The sequence below is a fragment of the Syngnathus typhle genome, linkage group LG7 (genome assembly GCF_033458585.1).
Source record: "Syngnathus typhle isolate RoL2023-S1 ecotype Sweden linkage group LG7, RoL_Styp_1.0, whole genome shotgun sequence".
Taxonomy (NCBI): Eukaryota; Metazoa; Chordata; class Actinopteri; order Syngnathiformes; family Syngnathidae; genus Syngnathus; species Syngnathus typhle.
Window position 1 is genome coordinate 12,321,565 of NC_083744.1, and position 17,627 is coordinate 12,339,191.

The following is a 17,627-nucleotide window of genomic DNA, read 5'->3' on the forward strand; positions in this document are numbered from 1 at the left end:
ATCTATTGAACAGATCAAGGTGGTTGTTGTTTTCAAATTAGGGTAACAGTCTTAAATAATAAATTAATCCCATGATATTTTTCTTCTTTTGTGCTGGCACTTGTCTAAATTACTAGTTCCAAATCAATATAGATGTGTGAATATTTTTAATGCTTTTATTATTTTGGGGGAATCGAGCTGCATAAATGTCCAGTTAAGTCCTCACTCTTTTAAATATAATCAGTATCATGGTTCTCTATTTGATTGATATAGTTGAATTTAGTCCAGCTTGCTGACAAAATTGGTCAATTGAAACCATTGCCGTTGAAAATTGTATATTGTTTGTGATTATGATTTCTGTTCCTAAATTCTATACTAGTTTTGACATGTAGCAACTGCACTGTGCAATATACAACATTATGAGGACTGGGAAAGTGAAATTTGTTTGGCTGTCACGTGGTTCATGTGTGCGATTCTCTCCCCCCTCTCTAGTTTTAAGTTTTAGTGTGACCAGGCCTTATTATGTACTTAGTCACAAAAAGCGGGTTCCTTCTTGGTGACTTATTGGTGAGTGTCAAATTAAGAAATGATGTCAAAGTTCACTTTGAAATAAAAAAAAAAAGCACATCTTTGGTTTCAATTTCTTTGTTACATCTGATTACAAATGTTGCCTTCAGCTCACTTTATCGCTTTCCCTCTCCGTCCGTCATTTTTCCTTTCTCTCTTTCACTCTCTCTACGTACTTTACTTATTTACTAGGTTTGATTTCTCAAGTAAAAATACACAAAATAAATATTTTTTTGTATTTGGCACATAATGGCACTGATTTCTTATTTGCTGATTATTTCCTAGCAGCAAAATGAATAATGGGGAGTGGAGTAGATAATATATTTTATTTATAATGCACTTTACATTTGACACCGAGTCTCAAAGTGCTACAGTGCAAACAAGACTTCAAACGAGAGAAAAATAACAGACTATTAAAAATATAAAAGCAATAGTCCGTTTCATAAAAGTAGAGCCAACAGTGCAGTTGTGAATACACCCAGTCAAGCTGTATCATTTCAACATGACTCCTTGACACCCATTCCTACTTTTTTAAAATAATTTTATTAGCCAAGGCTTTGTTGCCATCTTGTGGCATTTTTGAGCACTGAGCACAAAAACCTTAAATATTTTTTTTCAGCGAAAATCTGAACGTACGTTCCTCAAAGGTAAACACAAATAGGAACATTTGTAACTAGCACATATTTAAACATAACTTTTTGTGCTAACATGTTCTTAACCTCAAAAACTCGTGTGACAGTATTGTCACCCCCTGTATTTTATTTTATTTTTTTAGTCCCCGTTGAGAATCAATACTGTAGCCATACAAATAAAGCATTTCCGTTTCCCGAGTGAGAGCTTGGTTTTATTTTGAAGGCAGGATCAACTACTATTTTTGGGTCCAACTTGACGCGTTGGCGAGCATCTTTGCGGTCACAGCAGGCATATCAGACTTCACACACAGAGACAGTGTGACGGGTGAAGGAAGAAATAGATCAGTCTTTGTTTCCCGGTAGCGAGCCAAAGCAAACTCCCGGCAGAGGGTCCATGGAGAGCAGAGCCCTGCTTGTGCGTAGCCGGAGGAGCTTGATCGGATGCCGCTGTTAGCTGTTCTCCATCCAGCATTAATTGGTTGACCGATGGCTCCAAAACATGCGCTCCTTCCCAGAAGCGGCGGCGGTGGCCGCGCGGTCGGGCGGAAAAGAAATCCAAAAGAGCAATTGTGTCTCGTGGCAGGGAACCTGGATGCGTGGACGCCGAGGCAGGAGAAGAGGACGCGGGCGCTGGGCGGGATGCTGGCCCGGTGCTTTGTGGCAGTCAGTGCGGTGCTGATGCTGACAATCCAGTGCTCGTTGGCTGCTGATGGTGAGACGTTGATTTTTACACGTCCTTAATTTACGCCCTTAATCCCTAATAAAATAAATATATTGGCGTAGCCGCGATTATCGACAGCTCCTGTCCTTTAAATCCTCTTTCAAATTATTTTGGATATAAGTATAGCGCTGCAAGGTTAAGGATGATGTGTTTGAAACAGTTATTGGTTCTCATAGACACTTTATTATAAGAAACCAAAGCCACAAGACCTTTTTGATATTTGCACAATTATTTCTTTTTGCGCATAAATGCTCTAGTGGCAATATATATATTTAGGATTTGCGAGTTTTGATGTTAGTAGTATATATAAAATGATATTTTTACTTCAACATAACCTAAAGAGCAAAATCTGAGAAATGGATCTAGTGCTCTTTTTTTTTTTTTTTTAATTTTTATACAGTTTTATATCACTGTATTTCATCATGGCTTATGTAAACAACCTCCACCCTGTCTGAGTTCTATTTAAAGCATGTGCGATTGAACACCACTTGTTCCAAGCGTCCCCAAACGCACGATGTGAGCGAGCGCACAGTAGGCGCACAAGCAGAACATCACTGACTGCGCTATTGCTCTTCAATCTTTCGGGAAGTCTTTAGCATTAATGATAGTAATCAAACCAATTATTAGGATTGCAAATTATTATTTATTAACGGAACATCGAGCTTCTACTTTTTGGGTTGTCTAGCATTTCCATAGGGAACGTTTTATTGTGGACGCGTGATTATACAGTGATTTATAATTTCTCGAGGCGTACCACAGCAGCAAAAACCTGCATGTCTGACTTCAGCTCTTGCAGAGGACCACGATGTTACATTATGCAAAAATCAAATAAGACGCAGACTGAAGTTTATAATGACTTGCTTTTTAAAAAATGTGTTCTCAGAAGACAGAAAGAAAGACTACAGATTCAAAATATAAGGTCAGTAGGGAGGACACTGTATTTTGCATAATCAAATTTTTAACAGTGTTTTTTGTCAGCGCTGACATGTTTTTTATATCAAAGGTTCATTTTTACAATTCGCATGAAAGAAAATATGCTTGATTTTGATTGTCATTGTCGTACACCCATGGCATTAATAGATTATTATTGATTATAGTTTGAATTTGCGTCAGCCCTGTTGTATGTAGTTCACATGTCTGCCTCACAGCTGTTGTGTTTGAGGCTGTGGCCATTGCTTGTTCCCATATTTTCAAAATATGCATGTAAGGTTATTGAAGACCTGAACTTGTCCATCAATGTAAATCATAATTTTTTTATATATGTAAATCAATTGGAACTGGACGGCAACCATTAATGTGTGCCCCGCCTCTCACCCGAAGTCAACCGGGATGGGCTCTAGCTCACCTGCAAATCAGGACAAATGTTGTAGGAAATTGATGGATGGTTAATTTGCAGTGGTGTAGAGCTGTACTGCATCATGCTGAGAAGGGCTTGTGCTATATGGGTCAATTTATTTGAAATAGTACTTCTCACTATAAAGCACTGCAGTTCTTCACCCCTGTAAAAAAAAAAAACAATTCATAATGAAGTATTTTTATTGAGACAAGGCAAATATTTTACATTCAAAAAAAATCTCATGACATCACTAAACATAATTCATTTTGAAAAAAAAATGTGGATACACAGGTTGAAAAATACTTGTTCCCACCTCCTTTAGTGTAATTCCAAAGAAAGATAAACATTTCGTGAGATATATCCAGACCTTCATAATCTGTTCTCATCTTGGATGGCCATGGTGATGACACAAAATGTTAATCTTATTACAAGCCACTTTTACAATAAATTGTCATTTTAAGGTGACCCTTTCAATGGTCAATTTTGGTTGTGTTTCATATGCAACAGGATGTCCCTGGGTCGTATAATTTGTGATTCCTATTTCATAGATTATTGTTAAATTTGAGATAAATATACATTTGGGTTAGGGTTAGTCACATATAGCTTGCAGTTGAAACATCAACATTTTGTATGTGATTTTTGCCTACAAGGCTTCAGTATAAAAAATTTAAAAAAAAAACACCCAGACAATAGGAGGTTGTTGATTTTTTTTTTTAAACATTTATTCCAAGTGATGAAAACCATCTCCTGTGACATATTGGATGCCCACTCACCTCCTCCTTATAAGGAGCAGAACCAACGATGATTATGTTAAGAATAGATTCCTAAATGAATACAGAAAACTCAGGAGCTTTGCAAATAACTTGGAAAGTCACACTTGGCAAGCCATTCCAGTTAAATTTGAGAAAACCGCCCACTTGCTCTTAACATATTCTCTTTTATATCCCACTGCTGGAAGCAATCTGGCTACCCATTTTTCTTTCTTGTCAGAGAATAGTCAACACTTAGAGGTCTTGTTTGGAAGTAAACTTGGCATTGTGTTCTTTCTGGTCCCCTCAATTTTCTTTTGCTGTGGGGTGTATGGATTTAAGTGTATGAGTGTATTTGTGTCTGGCTGGCTCATGCACTGCGCATGTACCATGTTTTCTTTCATGGGCTTTTCAGAGATCTTTTTAATTTTTTTTAATTTAAGTGTATGAGTGTAATATTTGTGTCTGGCTGGCTCGTGCACTGCACATGTTTTCTTTTATGAGATTTTCAGAGATCTTTGTGAGCCATCAATAGCTGGGAACTTTTGGTCTGAGTTACCATGGGAACAAATCTGCTGTCAGTAGTGGTCTCACTTCGTCTTTCTATGTGTCAGTCAGTATGAGTAAGAATACATTCTACAGTAACTGTCTGGTGCTGGAACATACATTTGAGTATAGGGTGGAGGAATTTTGCTGGGTTTTAATCAAAGCTTTATTATTATTATTTTAAATCTATCCATGTATACATTTTGAACTGCATCACAATTATCAATCCTATGTTTTGTTCATTCATGGGATTCTTTCCAAATTATCAGTCGCAATAGCCAAGAATGTTTTTTTTTCTGTCTCTACTCACACTCTGTCTCAAATGTCAATAAACCTTTTGAGGCTTTTTGCTTGTATTAAAATTGATGTTAATACTACTTTAGAACATGATTCACAGTGAGAGTCATCATTCCAATCCAAGCTTGCACGTTCTCATTCCATTACAAGCAGAAAAAGCAGGTTGATTGCAGTTCCCGTGATTCATTTCCATGGTGTCGTCTGCCCCTTTGTGATCATGAGAGATTCTACCTCATCAAAGTTGTGTGTTGAATAATTTGTGAGGTCTGATGCAGTTTACATTGTGAGTCGGAACGAATGCTAGTATTGTATCTGTTGGACAGACTCGCCAAACAGAGTGTCTGTGAGCGGCATTCATTTGTTAGTCCCGTCTGTCATTGATTATTCACACTTCATTCGCTGACGGGTTGCTCGTCTGTGTGTCCGACTGAGAAGAATGTATAGCTTCAAGACTGGCAAACGCAAAATGCTTTAAAGCACCATTTTTGGCAGGACAATGCCAACCTATTTATGACCAAATTGTTTTTGGTCTGTATCAAATAAGCTTTATGAAAATGTCTCAATCAGCTTTTAAATGAAACTTTTAAATGTAAGTTTTCGCTTTTATTGTTATATTGGTTCACACAAATACCTTTAGTTTTACAATGCTTTTAAAATGAAGATTAAAGAGAAGAACAAGCAATTTTTTTTTCCCCGTGGCTCTATGCAGTAAATCCTGCCAAACCAGCCAAGCCACCCAAAAGACATCAAATAAAGCCAAATAAAGACATTAGGAAGCAAATTTTCCTCTTCTGCTTCACTTATCTTCTTTGATGGATTCTGGCCACTAACTATTCTCTGATGTGCATTTCCTTCCTCTTCTTGTATTATTGTTGATGATTTATCATTATTGGGCTGAGGAGCCAGTACAGAGATGCATGTAGTACCATTGCATCCTTGAATTTATGCTGTTAATCTACTAACTCATTAACTTATTGTAGGCTCTCAGCACTACGTGACTGCAATGTGTAATGTAAATTCACATCACTCTACGGTCCTCATCATATATTTCCTCTTACCCATAACTGATAAATTTCTCTGGTGGCATCAGAAAATACAGAAAAATTCCAAAGCGACGTGCACAGGCCTGTAATAACATGAGCCAGGTTGAACTCCAAATTGTACTGATTCAGGGGCATTACACTTGTCGTGGTTCCACTGTATTTGTTTTATCACAGATTATCCTCAATAAGGCAGAAGGACAAGTCAGACCCGATACAACAGGTTCATTGTATGAAAAGGTTCGGATCCCAGACACTAAAGAGTTTGATATGGTGCCCGAGGGATTGAAAGAAATAATTACAGTGGTAGAGCCACACTAGTTAGTCTGGCGTCTCTCTGAGGGCAGCTTTAAGCGTCTTTCCTTTCATCTGATCAAAAGTGTGAAGTCTGCTCTGAGCAACTGACTCTTGTGGAGTCAGAAAAAAAAAGAATGTCACTCTGCATTAGGAAACAAGGAAGAAGCAGAGCAGTTTATTCAGGTCCCGACTAAGGTTGAGCGTATTGATGTGATTGCAGAGCCACTGCAGCTCTGAGCAGTGTCTGAAGTTCACAATATGCACAGGTTGAACTGTTAGTCGACTTGTCTATGAGTTGACGTTACCACTCTGCATTCACATTTAATGCTTAAAGATGACGAGTTGCTCCAAATAATTTTAAGTACCGTATTTTCCGCACTATAAGGCGCGCCTAAAAACCTCCAATTTTCTCAAAAGCCAACAGTGCGTTTTATAATCCAGTGCGCCTTATATATGGACCAATATTGAGCCACTACAGCAGGCGTGTCCAAAGTCCGGCCCGCGGGCCAAATGTACGTATAGTATATCTTATAGTATATGGACAACGTTTTAAAATGGGCCATTCATTGAAGGTGCGCCTTATAATCCGGTGCGCCTTATATATGGACAAAGTTTTAAAATGGGCCATTCATTGAAGGTGCGTCTTATAGTGCGGAAAATACGGTAATTTAACTTTTTTTTAAATGTGTTTTTTTCTCAGCGGTTATTTTGTCCCATTCTTCATGAGCTAATTGCTCCAGTTGCATTAGGTTTGAAGGGTGCGTTCTCCAAAGAGTATGTTTCAGCTCCTTCCACAGATGTTCATCGCTTATATCCGTATGGCGCTACCATAATCAACGAAAACTGTTCCCTCGTGCAGTTTTAATTTCTTTGGAGGTTGTTATGGGTTCTTTTTGGTACCATTATATCGTTCATCTCTTCAATTTTTCCTTCGGCAGCCACAGCCAGGGAGGTTGTGTGCCGTGGACCCTAAATTTCTGAACGATACGTGCAAATGTAGGAGAAGGGTTTTCAGCCTTTACCTTTAACGTGCTAATCCCCTGAGGTACTGCTCCCCTTTGCTTCCTCTGGATCCAACACAAATAGGAACGGAATAGGAATGAGAATACTGAACGATTAGGAATTTGGATAGACCTTTGATGCTAATTAGAGAACACAAGGTTAAACTTGTCCCTATGGTCAAATTCTTTTCATTCTTTTCTCAGGAGTACCATCATTTTTGTCCAGACCTATTTCAAAAGTTTATTTTAAAAAAAACCCGGTTTATTTACAATTAAAAAGCAATATCCATCCATCCAAGTGAAAATACAGCTCATGTCTTGGGTATTGTTTTAAAACTTGGGGCACAACAAGTAGCCCCCGTAATGATCGTCACCATGGCAGTGAAAGCTGTAGTCGGCTCAGAAATACATGGTGGGTGCGAGCGGCGGCTCAAGACAGACCAGTCCTATTTAGGAACAATAAAGCTTACCCAAGGTCAAAATAGAGAAAAGAAAAAAAAAAACTTAATTGCTGCTGTAATTGTTGAGTAGGGTTAGCACATCAGGTCTGTGCTCACTGATGCAAAAATGAAACATACCAACAAAAAAGTGGGACAAGGCAGAGGCTGTTTTCTGAAGGTTGTGCGTCTGCTTTGTTGAATCTGGCACAGGATGTCTTGCATCTGTGTGGGATGCAATAAAATATCAAGAGTATCAAGGGTCTTTAGAGCAGCATTCACCAACTGAATGCCGGCCGCCGTGCACCAAGTAGCCTGCAAAGGCCACATAAGTGTGTGTTCAAAATTGAGCTGAAAATGCATAACTGGATGGACACGTCAATAAATGAGCAAATTAATGACCGTAGTTTGACAGAATAACACAATGTTGAGGTGTGTTTGTGGAATAAAGCTGTTTTTAGTTTAGCTTACTCAAAAAGGGTGTGACATAATTATTTTTATTTAAATTTCTTATTAAGTTTCTTATTTGCTGCTTATTTCCTAGCATCAAAATTGATAGTGGGGAGTGGATAACAATAATTAAAATACTGAAATAAAACAAATATTCCCTTGTTCATGTAATGTTGGGTTCCGATATCCGAATATTTGAGCCAGTCAGTGTCTTACATCTAACATGATGGCTGTGTGGAATGAGTCCAAGGCCGACCTTCATGTGATCCCATGGGAGGTTGCTGAAGCACTGCATCAGCACCTTGCAATGCTCCCAGCCTTACAGAAGCCGTTACTCATTTCACTTCTGTCTGTACAGCTGCAGATTGTTCTGCTCTGTGCCGCCGTGATTATGCACTGCTGGTGTTCGTAACAATCTTCCTCGGACTGATGAGAGGGCGTGGGGAAGCCTACCTCAATGTGGGCTGATTATACAAAAGACAAACATAAAAGAATCTATAGAATGTTGTCACCCCGAGCTATCACCCTTGACAAGGACAAAAAAGAATGAGGTGTGTTTGCTCATCAACCATCAATCTCATTGTTTTGTCAGTCTCCCAAGGAAAATGTGCTGTTAATGAAGTATCTCCACTCTTGCCTGCAGTTAAGCTGAACCGATCAACGGCCAGCTCTGTTATTTTTTCCTCTGTTGCCAGGCAGAAACTTCGGAAGCAGCTTGAGGTTGGTGTGCGAGATGGGTCAGATGAAAACACTCCTCAGTCTTTGTGTGGGCCTTACATACCAAAATATCTCAACATATCAAGGTCTATATCCAACTTTTTGCAAATACATTTCAAGTGGTATACAGTTTCTATGGATATGTTTAAATGACAACACAGATATATAGATTCATTAAAAAAAATACACTGAGTTTAATTGGCCTGACATTAATTTAAATGACCTCAAGACCTCAGCTCCATCAGCACTTATTCTCATTGCATAATCATTGCAACACCTCTAGTATTACCATATGTATAGTGGTCTGTGCATTTGCTATAGCTTAGATTATTTATTTTTAAAAAACATTTTTATTTTAGTGTATTTTGATTACATCACAGTACAATGGGTATATTTTATCTGGATGTTGAAGCTGCTGTCACATTGGCAGGAATCTGATACATTCCAGAGGTTTGGAAGATTAGGAGCTAAAGATATCAGATTTTCCCATCTTTTTGTTGCCATGGTGCGCTCCCGCAAAAAGTAAAAATAAAATGAGAATATGGCCACAAGAACAAAGTCTGTAAATCCATACCAGAGTTGTGTGTCTGCGAACCTCTAATAGAGGATTAAAAGCGAAAGAAAGGAAGAGGTAATCGAATTAAAACTATTCCCCTCATTTGTAGATAAATTACAGCATGCAAAGCAGGGCTCACGTACAATTAATACAGATAAGAGTTTTCGAGGATGAACTGATTTTGTGATCCTCATTAGCCACACTTTGTTTTCCTTCTTATCTGTAGGGGCTGTTTTGAGGTTGCATGTTTCCTCATTAATGTGTTTGAGGAAGGTTAATTATATTCCTGCAGTCTCAAATGAGAAGCACCAGGATGATCTCTCCTTGTTCAGAGACTTAATCGTGTGTGCATATGCACACAGTGTAGAGTCAATTTAGTGTCACGCAATGCATGAATCCACAGTTTGTCGCCCCGCATGCGGAAGTGTGCGGGTGTTCAACTGCATACAGAGTGTATACTCTCGTTCACCTATTGTGTTATACAGCAAAGGTGTTTGTGTTGCTATGCTTGTTATCACATCATCTAAATGTATAATAATGCCAATCATTTTAATATGAACCGAAAGAAATTGTTTTAAAAATAGTCTCTACACCCTCAAGGATTTTTCAAGGTCAGAAAATCACATTTGTGTCCGCAGGTTGAAATAAATGTTCAAAGCAGATGGAGGATTAATGTTTTGAGACAATATTATAAAAGAATCAAAGAAGGTAACTAACTAACTTTGAGAGGGACACCAAATGAGGAGAGTACACACTGTGCCTTTTAATGATTTTAATTGATTTATTTTAATGATTTAATTTGAATGCTGGGGCTGCACCACAGTGGAATGCGTTTGATTTACCTAAAGACGGACACTTGCTTGGTAACTGGCTCCACATCATCCTCATCACCGCCAGCAGCATAATTCATCACTCACTTTTGCAATAACATGTTAAATTGATGAGTTTTTTTTCTTTTGTCTCCATCATCCTTTTGCTTTTCATGTGATTTGCCTTAGAAATGTTTTGAGCGTTTTGCCCATAAGGACTGACTCCATTACCCTTTCAGCTCTGTGCCCTTTTCAGAGGGATGTTTTGAAGTTTTCCTTCAAATGTATTTTTTAGTTTCTTTGTTCTAGTCATTCACACTATATTTTGTGAGTGCTGGGGAAAAGTTATGCTGCTATGCATCAACATACATATAATGTGTGTTTCCTTATTTTTGCATTTGGACCAATTTTCTTAAGATAGATGAGCAGATCACAACATTTTTACCTGTCTTTCTGTGTTTTCATAAGAACCGCTATTTTTGTCTCCTTATGTTCCATAGTTCAGCAGTAAATTCTCAGGATATTTTGCAATACGGTACGGGGAGTACGGTACTCATTATACCATGCAGTTCTATTCCTACGTTGCAAAATAATAATTTGTCAAAATTTGGAATGAGTCATCACCTATCACTAGCCTACGCTGATGTAAAGTCAATATCATATAAATATGTTATAGTAAATATTTGCAGACCAGCAATTTAAAGACATTAAAACATTTACGTTCACTGAGCACACCGTCTCGTGCGCCATAATGATGAAAGTCGGAACGTATACGCAGGGACCCCTGCAAATGCAATCTTTTAGCAATATTTGCTGAATGTGGATGAGTTTTTTCCCCACAGGAGGTAGCTTAGGCATCCTAACACATTAACAGATGGACATCGGGCATTTTATTCTACTGCAGCATCTGAGCAAGTCCGAGAAGAGGGAGTGAAAGGGATGCGAGAGCCCAAAATGAAAATGGAATCAATCTTGGCTACTTAAGGGTGACTGGAGGAGAAAAGGATTTAGAGCTGCATGGGCTCATCTCCTTCAGCTGGCTATGTATTGTTGCAGCTGCTCACCACCTTCCATAACTCACTCATAGTCTGTGGGGTCTCCGAATCACAGATGTGCATGTGTGTGTGTTTGTGTCCTGGATTTTTGGTTTTCTTGCTTCAACATGCTTGTCTGTCCCTTTACGCATCAATTGCTGTGACTGCTGACAAACACACAGTGGCCCAGGGGCTCAACACTGAGGTGAACAAAGGGCTTGGTCGTATTTATTGACCTACATTGATTTGGGTATCTCAGTTTGGTACAAATAATATTATAGACGTGCCTTTAGGCCCAAAAAACAAACAAATAAGTAAACTAATTTAGATAAATAAATAATAAAGCCTGTGACTATTTACTTGGAGTATCTATACTAGTAGTCCAATCGTTTTACTACCAATAGTAATAAATCTGTTTTTAAAACTTTGAGAAACACTGATTACTGATTTGTAACATCGTTTTAGGAAGAAACATTTGCTAGTTATCGCTAGATCTGATACACTTCCATCAGAAAATCCTTCTAGTAGTTTTTAGACTATACATGTTTATATCGATGGGTTTTCAAAAGCTCACTTAGGAGAGATGGGGTACACCCAGCACTGGTTGTCAGCCCATTGCATGGCACACTTACTGTACAGATAGGTGTAGCATGTGGAAGGCCAGTTAAAAAGAAAAAAAAAGAAAGAACCGCAAAACTACACAAAGGCAAGCAGAGGGAAAACATATCAATCCTATAAAGAATGGATGAAACCAAGATTCAAACATTCTGACATCAAAAATGTGAGCCTAACTATTCTATGCATTGAGAACATTTTGATTTTTAATCATTTCTGTTAGTAAAATTCCATTGAGAGACTTTTTATTTCAGGGTTCACATTTGCAAGGTCAAAGACGCCCACGTTCGAATTCTCATTAGAACTCATCAACTCAGGAAAGAGTGCTTGCTTGAATATGAAAACACTTAAAAGTTTTCATTCTTTTAGTGCTTTTATACATCTTAAGCCTGCCCTAACTCAAAATGTGACATCATTTGAATTTAAAGATGACGTCTACTGTGATGTAATGTTTAAGCTTTATTCAATCAGTCTGCTGAGTGAATTGTTGTAATTTCCAGACTATAAGCTGCTTTTTTTGCGCAAGTTTTGAAGTCTGCAGCTTAGTGTTTAGTACGGTTTAGCTTTGCATTTTTATGATTTTGTAAGTGGATTTGTTTTTGTAATATAGGTAATAGAAATTAAGACATTTCATTTAAAATACCTGCGTCTTATAGTCCGGTGCGATTTATATATGACCAAAACAGGATTCCCACCTAATTTTAGTTTGTGCATTTTACACTCTAGTCTAATAAATTAGGGAATATGAACTATGAAGAACTATTAATGAGGCAAATAAAACAAGCAGTAAAAATAACCAATTATATTCAGTAAAAGCACACAGTGCTGCCATCATTCTGTCTTTTGTATTGTTTTTAAATTTACATTCATATTAACATAGTCATGTTTATAGCATATATGGTTGCTTTTGCTCGTGTGCATTTGCCGCATCGCCATGTATAGAAGCAGCTCATCTGAGTTTGAGCTCATCCTTGGATTTTTGTCATTATCCTGCCGATTCACTGCATGTAAATAGCAGATAAGTCTAAGCGCCTTCAAAACTGGGGCAATGTGGATCATAAAAAAAATGTCCAGCCTGCAGATGAACACAATTTTGAATATATTACGTTTAAATGGCAGCCAAATGATTTAAAAATTAAGTTCCCTTCCTCGCCGTGCATTTTGTGCCACTTCATTTATGAGTTGAACTAAAATCATTTTGTTAGTAGCAATTAAGTGAATCAATTTCCAAATGACAGTTTATAATTCTCATTACGTCTATCTGGTGAACCAATTACACCGTTGCTGTGGAAACACAAATATTGCTCTCATCGAGGGAAGGTCATTCTTCTGCTTGTATCTGACCTCTTTATACTTACTGTAAATCAATCAATAAATAACCATGCAGCATCTGGTGAGAACTAGAACTGTAACCTGAGTGTCAAAATTTAATGGGATCCTGTAGAGGGGATTATTAAAATCTGGTGGGGCCAGATTTACTATGAAGTCTTTGGTGGTGATGCTCCCTAATGCATGGCGCTAGTTACATAACAGGTAGCGACTAATTAGAGGAGTCTTCATTCTCTTAAGTGAAGTTGTCAGTACTGCAGTGGCTTCTGTTTTGTAAATCTTACCATCTTCATCACTCCAGAAGAAGATGGTAAGATTTACAAAATCTTTTACCAAAAAAGATGGTAAAATCACATGAAAGTCTCTGTAACAAATGGAACGTCGCTGTGGCTACCTGCTTCTAAAACCCGCTCCCTCATCGACCCACACGGCTATTGTGCCACCACCGGGCACAATAAGGGCACGATAAGGGCAAAGCCACATCAAACGCTCAAGGCCAATCACGTGAATGCCGCTCACTCATTGGATTGTCTAGGTCACATGGCGCATCCTGTAGCACTTTTGCCATCCATGTGTTTTAATGCAAAATCAATATGGCAAAAATTCCTTGTAATTCTGCTGTCATGTCAATGTGTGAGTCCGCCACACTTATGTTTCAATGACATTATTCAGCCTGTGTGTTAAAGCACAGTCCTGAAGAGTTCTGTCCTCATTTAAGAAATTCCTCTCCGTGAATAATTATTTACAATAAAGTAGTATTTAAGTCCGTGCAGGTGTCTAAAATCATAAAGCATTATGAGTTGATTTCAAATGGAATACAAATGTTCTAAATGGAATTTCATTCGACATGATTGGGACAGTGTATGTGAGAGTGATATGCGGGTGTTACTTGAATTCTAAAGGTAGTGTCACAGCATCAGCAGAAGTACTACCTAGAGGATGCGTGAAGGTATTCAGCAATTCTGGGAGAAGGGTGTAAAGTTCAAATAATTTACATTTGCATTGCACCCAAATGGTGAACACGCATATAAGACACGTACCAATAATTAGACTTCATTTGTCTTTGAGGTTGTCAGCACAAAAGATGGCAGATATAAAAAATATATATATTTTTTTACTTTATTAAATTATGTCTATCAAGGCTCTTTGATGGAATGTTTGCCATTGTCCTATTTTCCACACCAAGGCCACTCCAACAGTTTGCAGTTTGTCATCCAGGATAGATTCCAGCTCTCTTGTGACCCTGAGTGAGAAATATAAAATGAAAGTAAGTCGGTTTAGTCAGCACCAAAATATTTTGGGAGTAAGCTGTTGTGACTCGTGGAATATATCACATTTATCGACACATATCCAACCATTTTTTATGCTCCCGATACTGTGCAGATTCAAATATAGCTAGATCCTATCACATCTGACTTCCAATAAAAGGCACCATTCACTGGTCACCAGTCAATCACAGGGCACTGTTTAGACCCATTACACAAAATGAACACATCCTCCACTTATGAGGTGAAACTATTTTGTTACTTTGCAACTTTAAAATCTAGAAAAATCTACTGAAGTTGATTCAAGTGACAGATCTGTGCTCCCAAAACAAGGCACAAGTTCATCTCCCAAAGTGTGTGCCACTCCAGTTCACCCTAAGCACAGAAGAAAATCGAATCAAATTAATAAAACAAATGACATTGTCATGATATTCACTGCAAGCAGAGAACTCCTAATAGCAGCCACTCTTATTTTGGGACAAGCAAATCATAGTTTTTCACTTCTATTTGACAAGTGCAAAATTTAACTCACACTCTGCTGTTTGTGTTTCACACAACACAGAGAACCAGATCACTCAGTCGCGTCAGAGTGACAGAGGCTCACAAATTTTCCTGCAACTGATAAACTATGCACGTGGGGGAAATATCTTGACAAAAGTTACAAGGCAGGCACTCCAAAGCCATAAACTTCCTTCTTCTACCCCTTTGGTTGATGTTTTTGTTTTTGCAAAGAAACAGCAGCATTTCTCTCAGAGAGCTGGCAGGATCACTTCTACAGCATCAACATGAAAGACAGCTTGGCTTATAAGTAGAATGCTCCAGCTGAATTAGAAAATGGGAAAACAACAGCAATTAGGTGGAGAACAGGCAGGGAGATCTTGGCCCGGCAGAGTTTTACCCTCACACCATACTGAATGCTGCCAATTAGCCACCATAAGTCTTTCTAAAGCATTCATCAATTCATTTGCTGGATAAATTCCCATTGTAGAGATTGGCCTGGTAAACAGAGAAAGCTCACGTCATTTTTTTGTTCCTCCAGTTTACTTGTCGCTGAAATAAAAGTCATACACTAGTAACGGGAGGTGAAAGCCAATCGATGCTGCTTTTCGTCATAGTTATTACTGCCAGTTCTCCTTTAAAAATAGATCCATCTTTAGCAACTTTCTTTTCTCAATGTGCGAACCACCTTGCCGTTCTCACAGCCCATTTATTCCAACTTTCCAGAGTTCCATCCCTTCACTTCCTACTACACATTTTAGTTGCCTTTTTAAAAAAAATCAAAATCCTATCTGACTAGATTTATGGGGAATTTTGATTCCTTACCAATTGCTTTTTTTGGCACAATTCTTTGATACCAATTCAGGTAGTGATACTTTGTGAGACATACATCACTGGGGAACACAATTTCTGTTGCGTTAGGTTATCACAATTTTTGGGGGGTGCAGAATTCAAAACTGGTCTTAGGTTTTAGGTCTTTAGTTTTGGGATCTTGTTTTCTTAAAAAAAACACATGAGAGATTTGTACGTATATATCTTGTTCTTTTGACTATATGTAAATAAAATACCAAGATGCAATAGTTTTGATTTGAGATTTAAAAACAAACAAAATAACAAACAAACAAACAAACAAACAAAAATAACAGCATAAAAAGACCGTTGTAAATTCTCCTTTGTTTTATGCAGTTTTTGGTTACAAGGTTAAGAGAAAAAAACAGGTTTCTGTTTGCAGGGATTGATAGTAATACAGATATTGATAGAAGTGCACCCCACCCCCTCAATTGTGTGTATGTACGTGTGTGTGTGTGTTTGTGTGTGTGAGCGAGCATGTGGGTGTGTGTGCGCATGTAATTGTTCCAGGCTGAATGGATTGAAACACATGGTGGCTCTGGTGTTGTGTGAGAATACAGAATAATTTGCACTTGGTGGGTGAAAAGATTGGAAAGTACTTAATCAAACTCATAATCCTTAATCATGCAAAGTGCTGTATTAACACGCCAACTCATTGTCATTGTAGCATGACATCACAGAAGTGCTATATTTGATTTAGCGTTGGTCTGTAATGACATACGTAAAACTGCACACAATTGATTTTTAATCACGAACCTTATCAACAGTAATTGCATGCATACGGAAAGTAGAGCAGAGTACAAAAATGGAATCACATGATTATAAAGCTGTCGATCACTGTTTAAATATTAAACAGTGCAGAAGACAATGCGGCATTTCTCCATAGTATGTTGAGGGATGGTTTTCAGAGGAACATGAGTGCACTGGCTAACTAAATTTGACCTTTACCCGTTTCCTTCTGCAACAGGAGTAAAACAAGAGAAGACAAAGTTCAAAATAAAACTTTTCATTCCCACATTGAAGAGTGGAGCGTTATCACTCAACATCGGCCATGCATTTTCACTATCTTATACTTAACCGTCATGTCTTTGCTGCATGTGTTGTACAGAAAGTGCAAAACTTCTGAATAAAAAGGTCAAACTCACGGAAGTCTTCCAATCGGGTTCTAAGATGATGCATAGTTTTTAATGACAGACTCCTTAGGGGCTTTATTTTGGTAGACTGGACACCAAGATTTTATGAAAGCAACACTCTTGTTGTGTTGCTGGATTGACTTAAGGACCTTTCACACCTGCACTGCAGTGCGCCGTTCAATTTCTATGTGCTGCTGCAGCAACTCAGCATTGTGCCACATGAGGTGGCTGCCTGCTGTGGCAGAGGCACCCAAAAAGAAAAATATCTACTCAGGCGCATCTCCCTATGACAAAAATCTTGACACATCCAATAGGACAGACAGTGACAGAGTGATTTCAGAGTAAAAGAAATTTCTGCGACAAGAAAAAAAACAGCATGAAGGAGAAACAGGAGGGATTATTAATTAATGCAGTGTCCCAGTGTCTCGAGTTCTATTACACAAGATGGATGGCGTCCTGTGACGTGGCACAAAAAGAATTGGCTTCCTGCTCAGTCTGAAATAAACTTCAAAGCTGTCTCTAGGGATGATTCTAATTTCCCCAAGATCCTGCTGTACCAGTAGAATCGGATAAACCCACACCCTCCTCGATACCTCCTTCCTCCTCCTTATTCCAAGTCAAGGCAGGTATTGCGGTTGAAATGTGTGGATGTTGTTGCGTTTGTCTTTAATTGTGAGTTTGTAGTCATCTTTCACAGGGTACTCTGCTGGTGTCTCAGCATTTTTGTGTGTTGTACATGCAAATTGTGTGTGTGCGTGTGCGTGTGGACG

General features: G+C 38.3%; 1 protein-coding gene across 3 annotated transcripts in view; it reads left to right on the plus strand.

Annotated features, from left to right (window-relative positions):
- Positions 1-1,435: 1,435 nt before the first annotated feature.
- The window catches only part of kiaa1549la (KIAA1549-like a), a 58,581-nt gene continuing 42,389 nt past the window's right edge, over positions 1,436-17,627 (plus strand). For 2 of the 3 annotated variants that reach the window (XM_061284119.1, XM_061284120.1), the window contains exon 1: positions 1,436-1,890. In XM_061284119.1, the coding sequence (XP_061140103.1) occupies positions 1,665-1,890 (226 nt within the window). In that variant the 5' untranslated portion in view covers positions 1,436-1,664. The remainder of the gene's footprint in view (positions 1,891-17,627) is intronic. The other variant, XM_061284121.1, reaches the window with a different exon arrangement.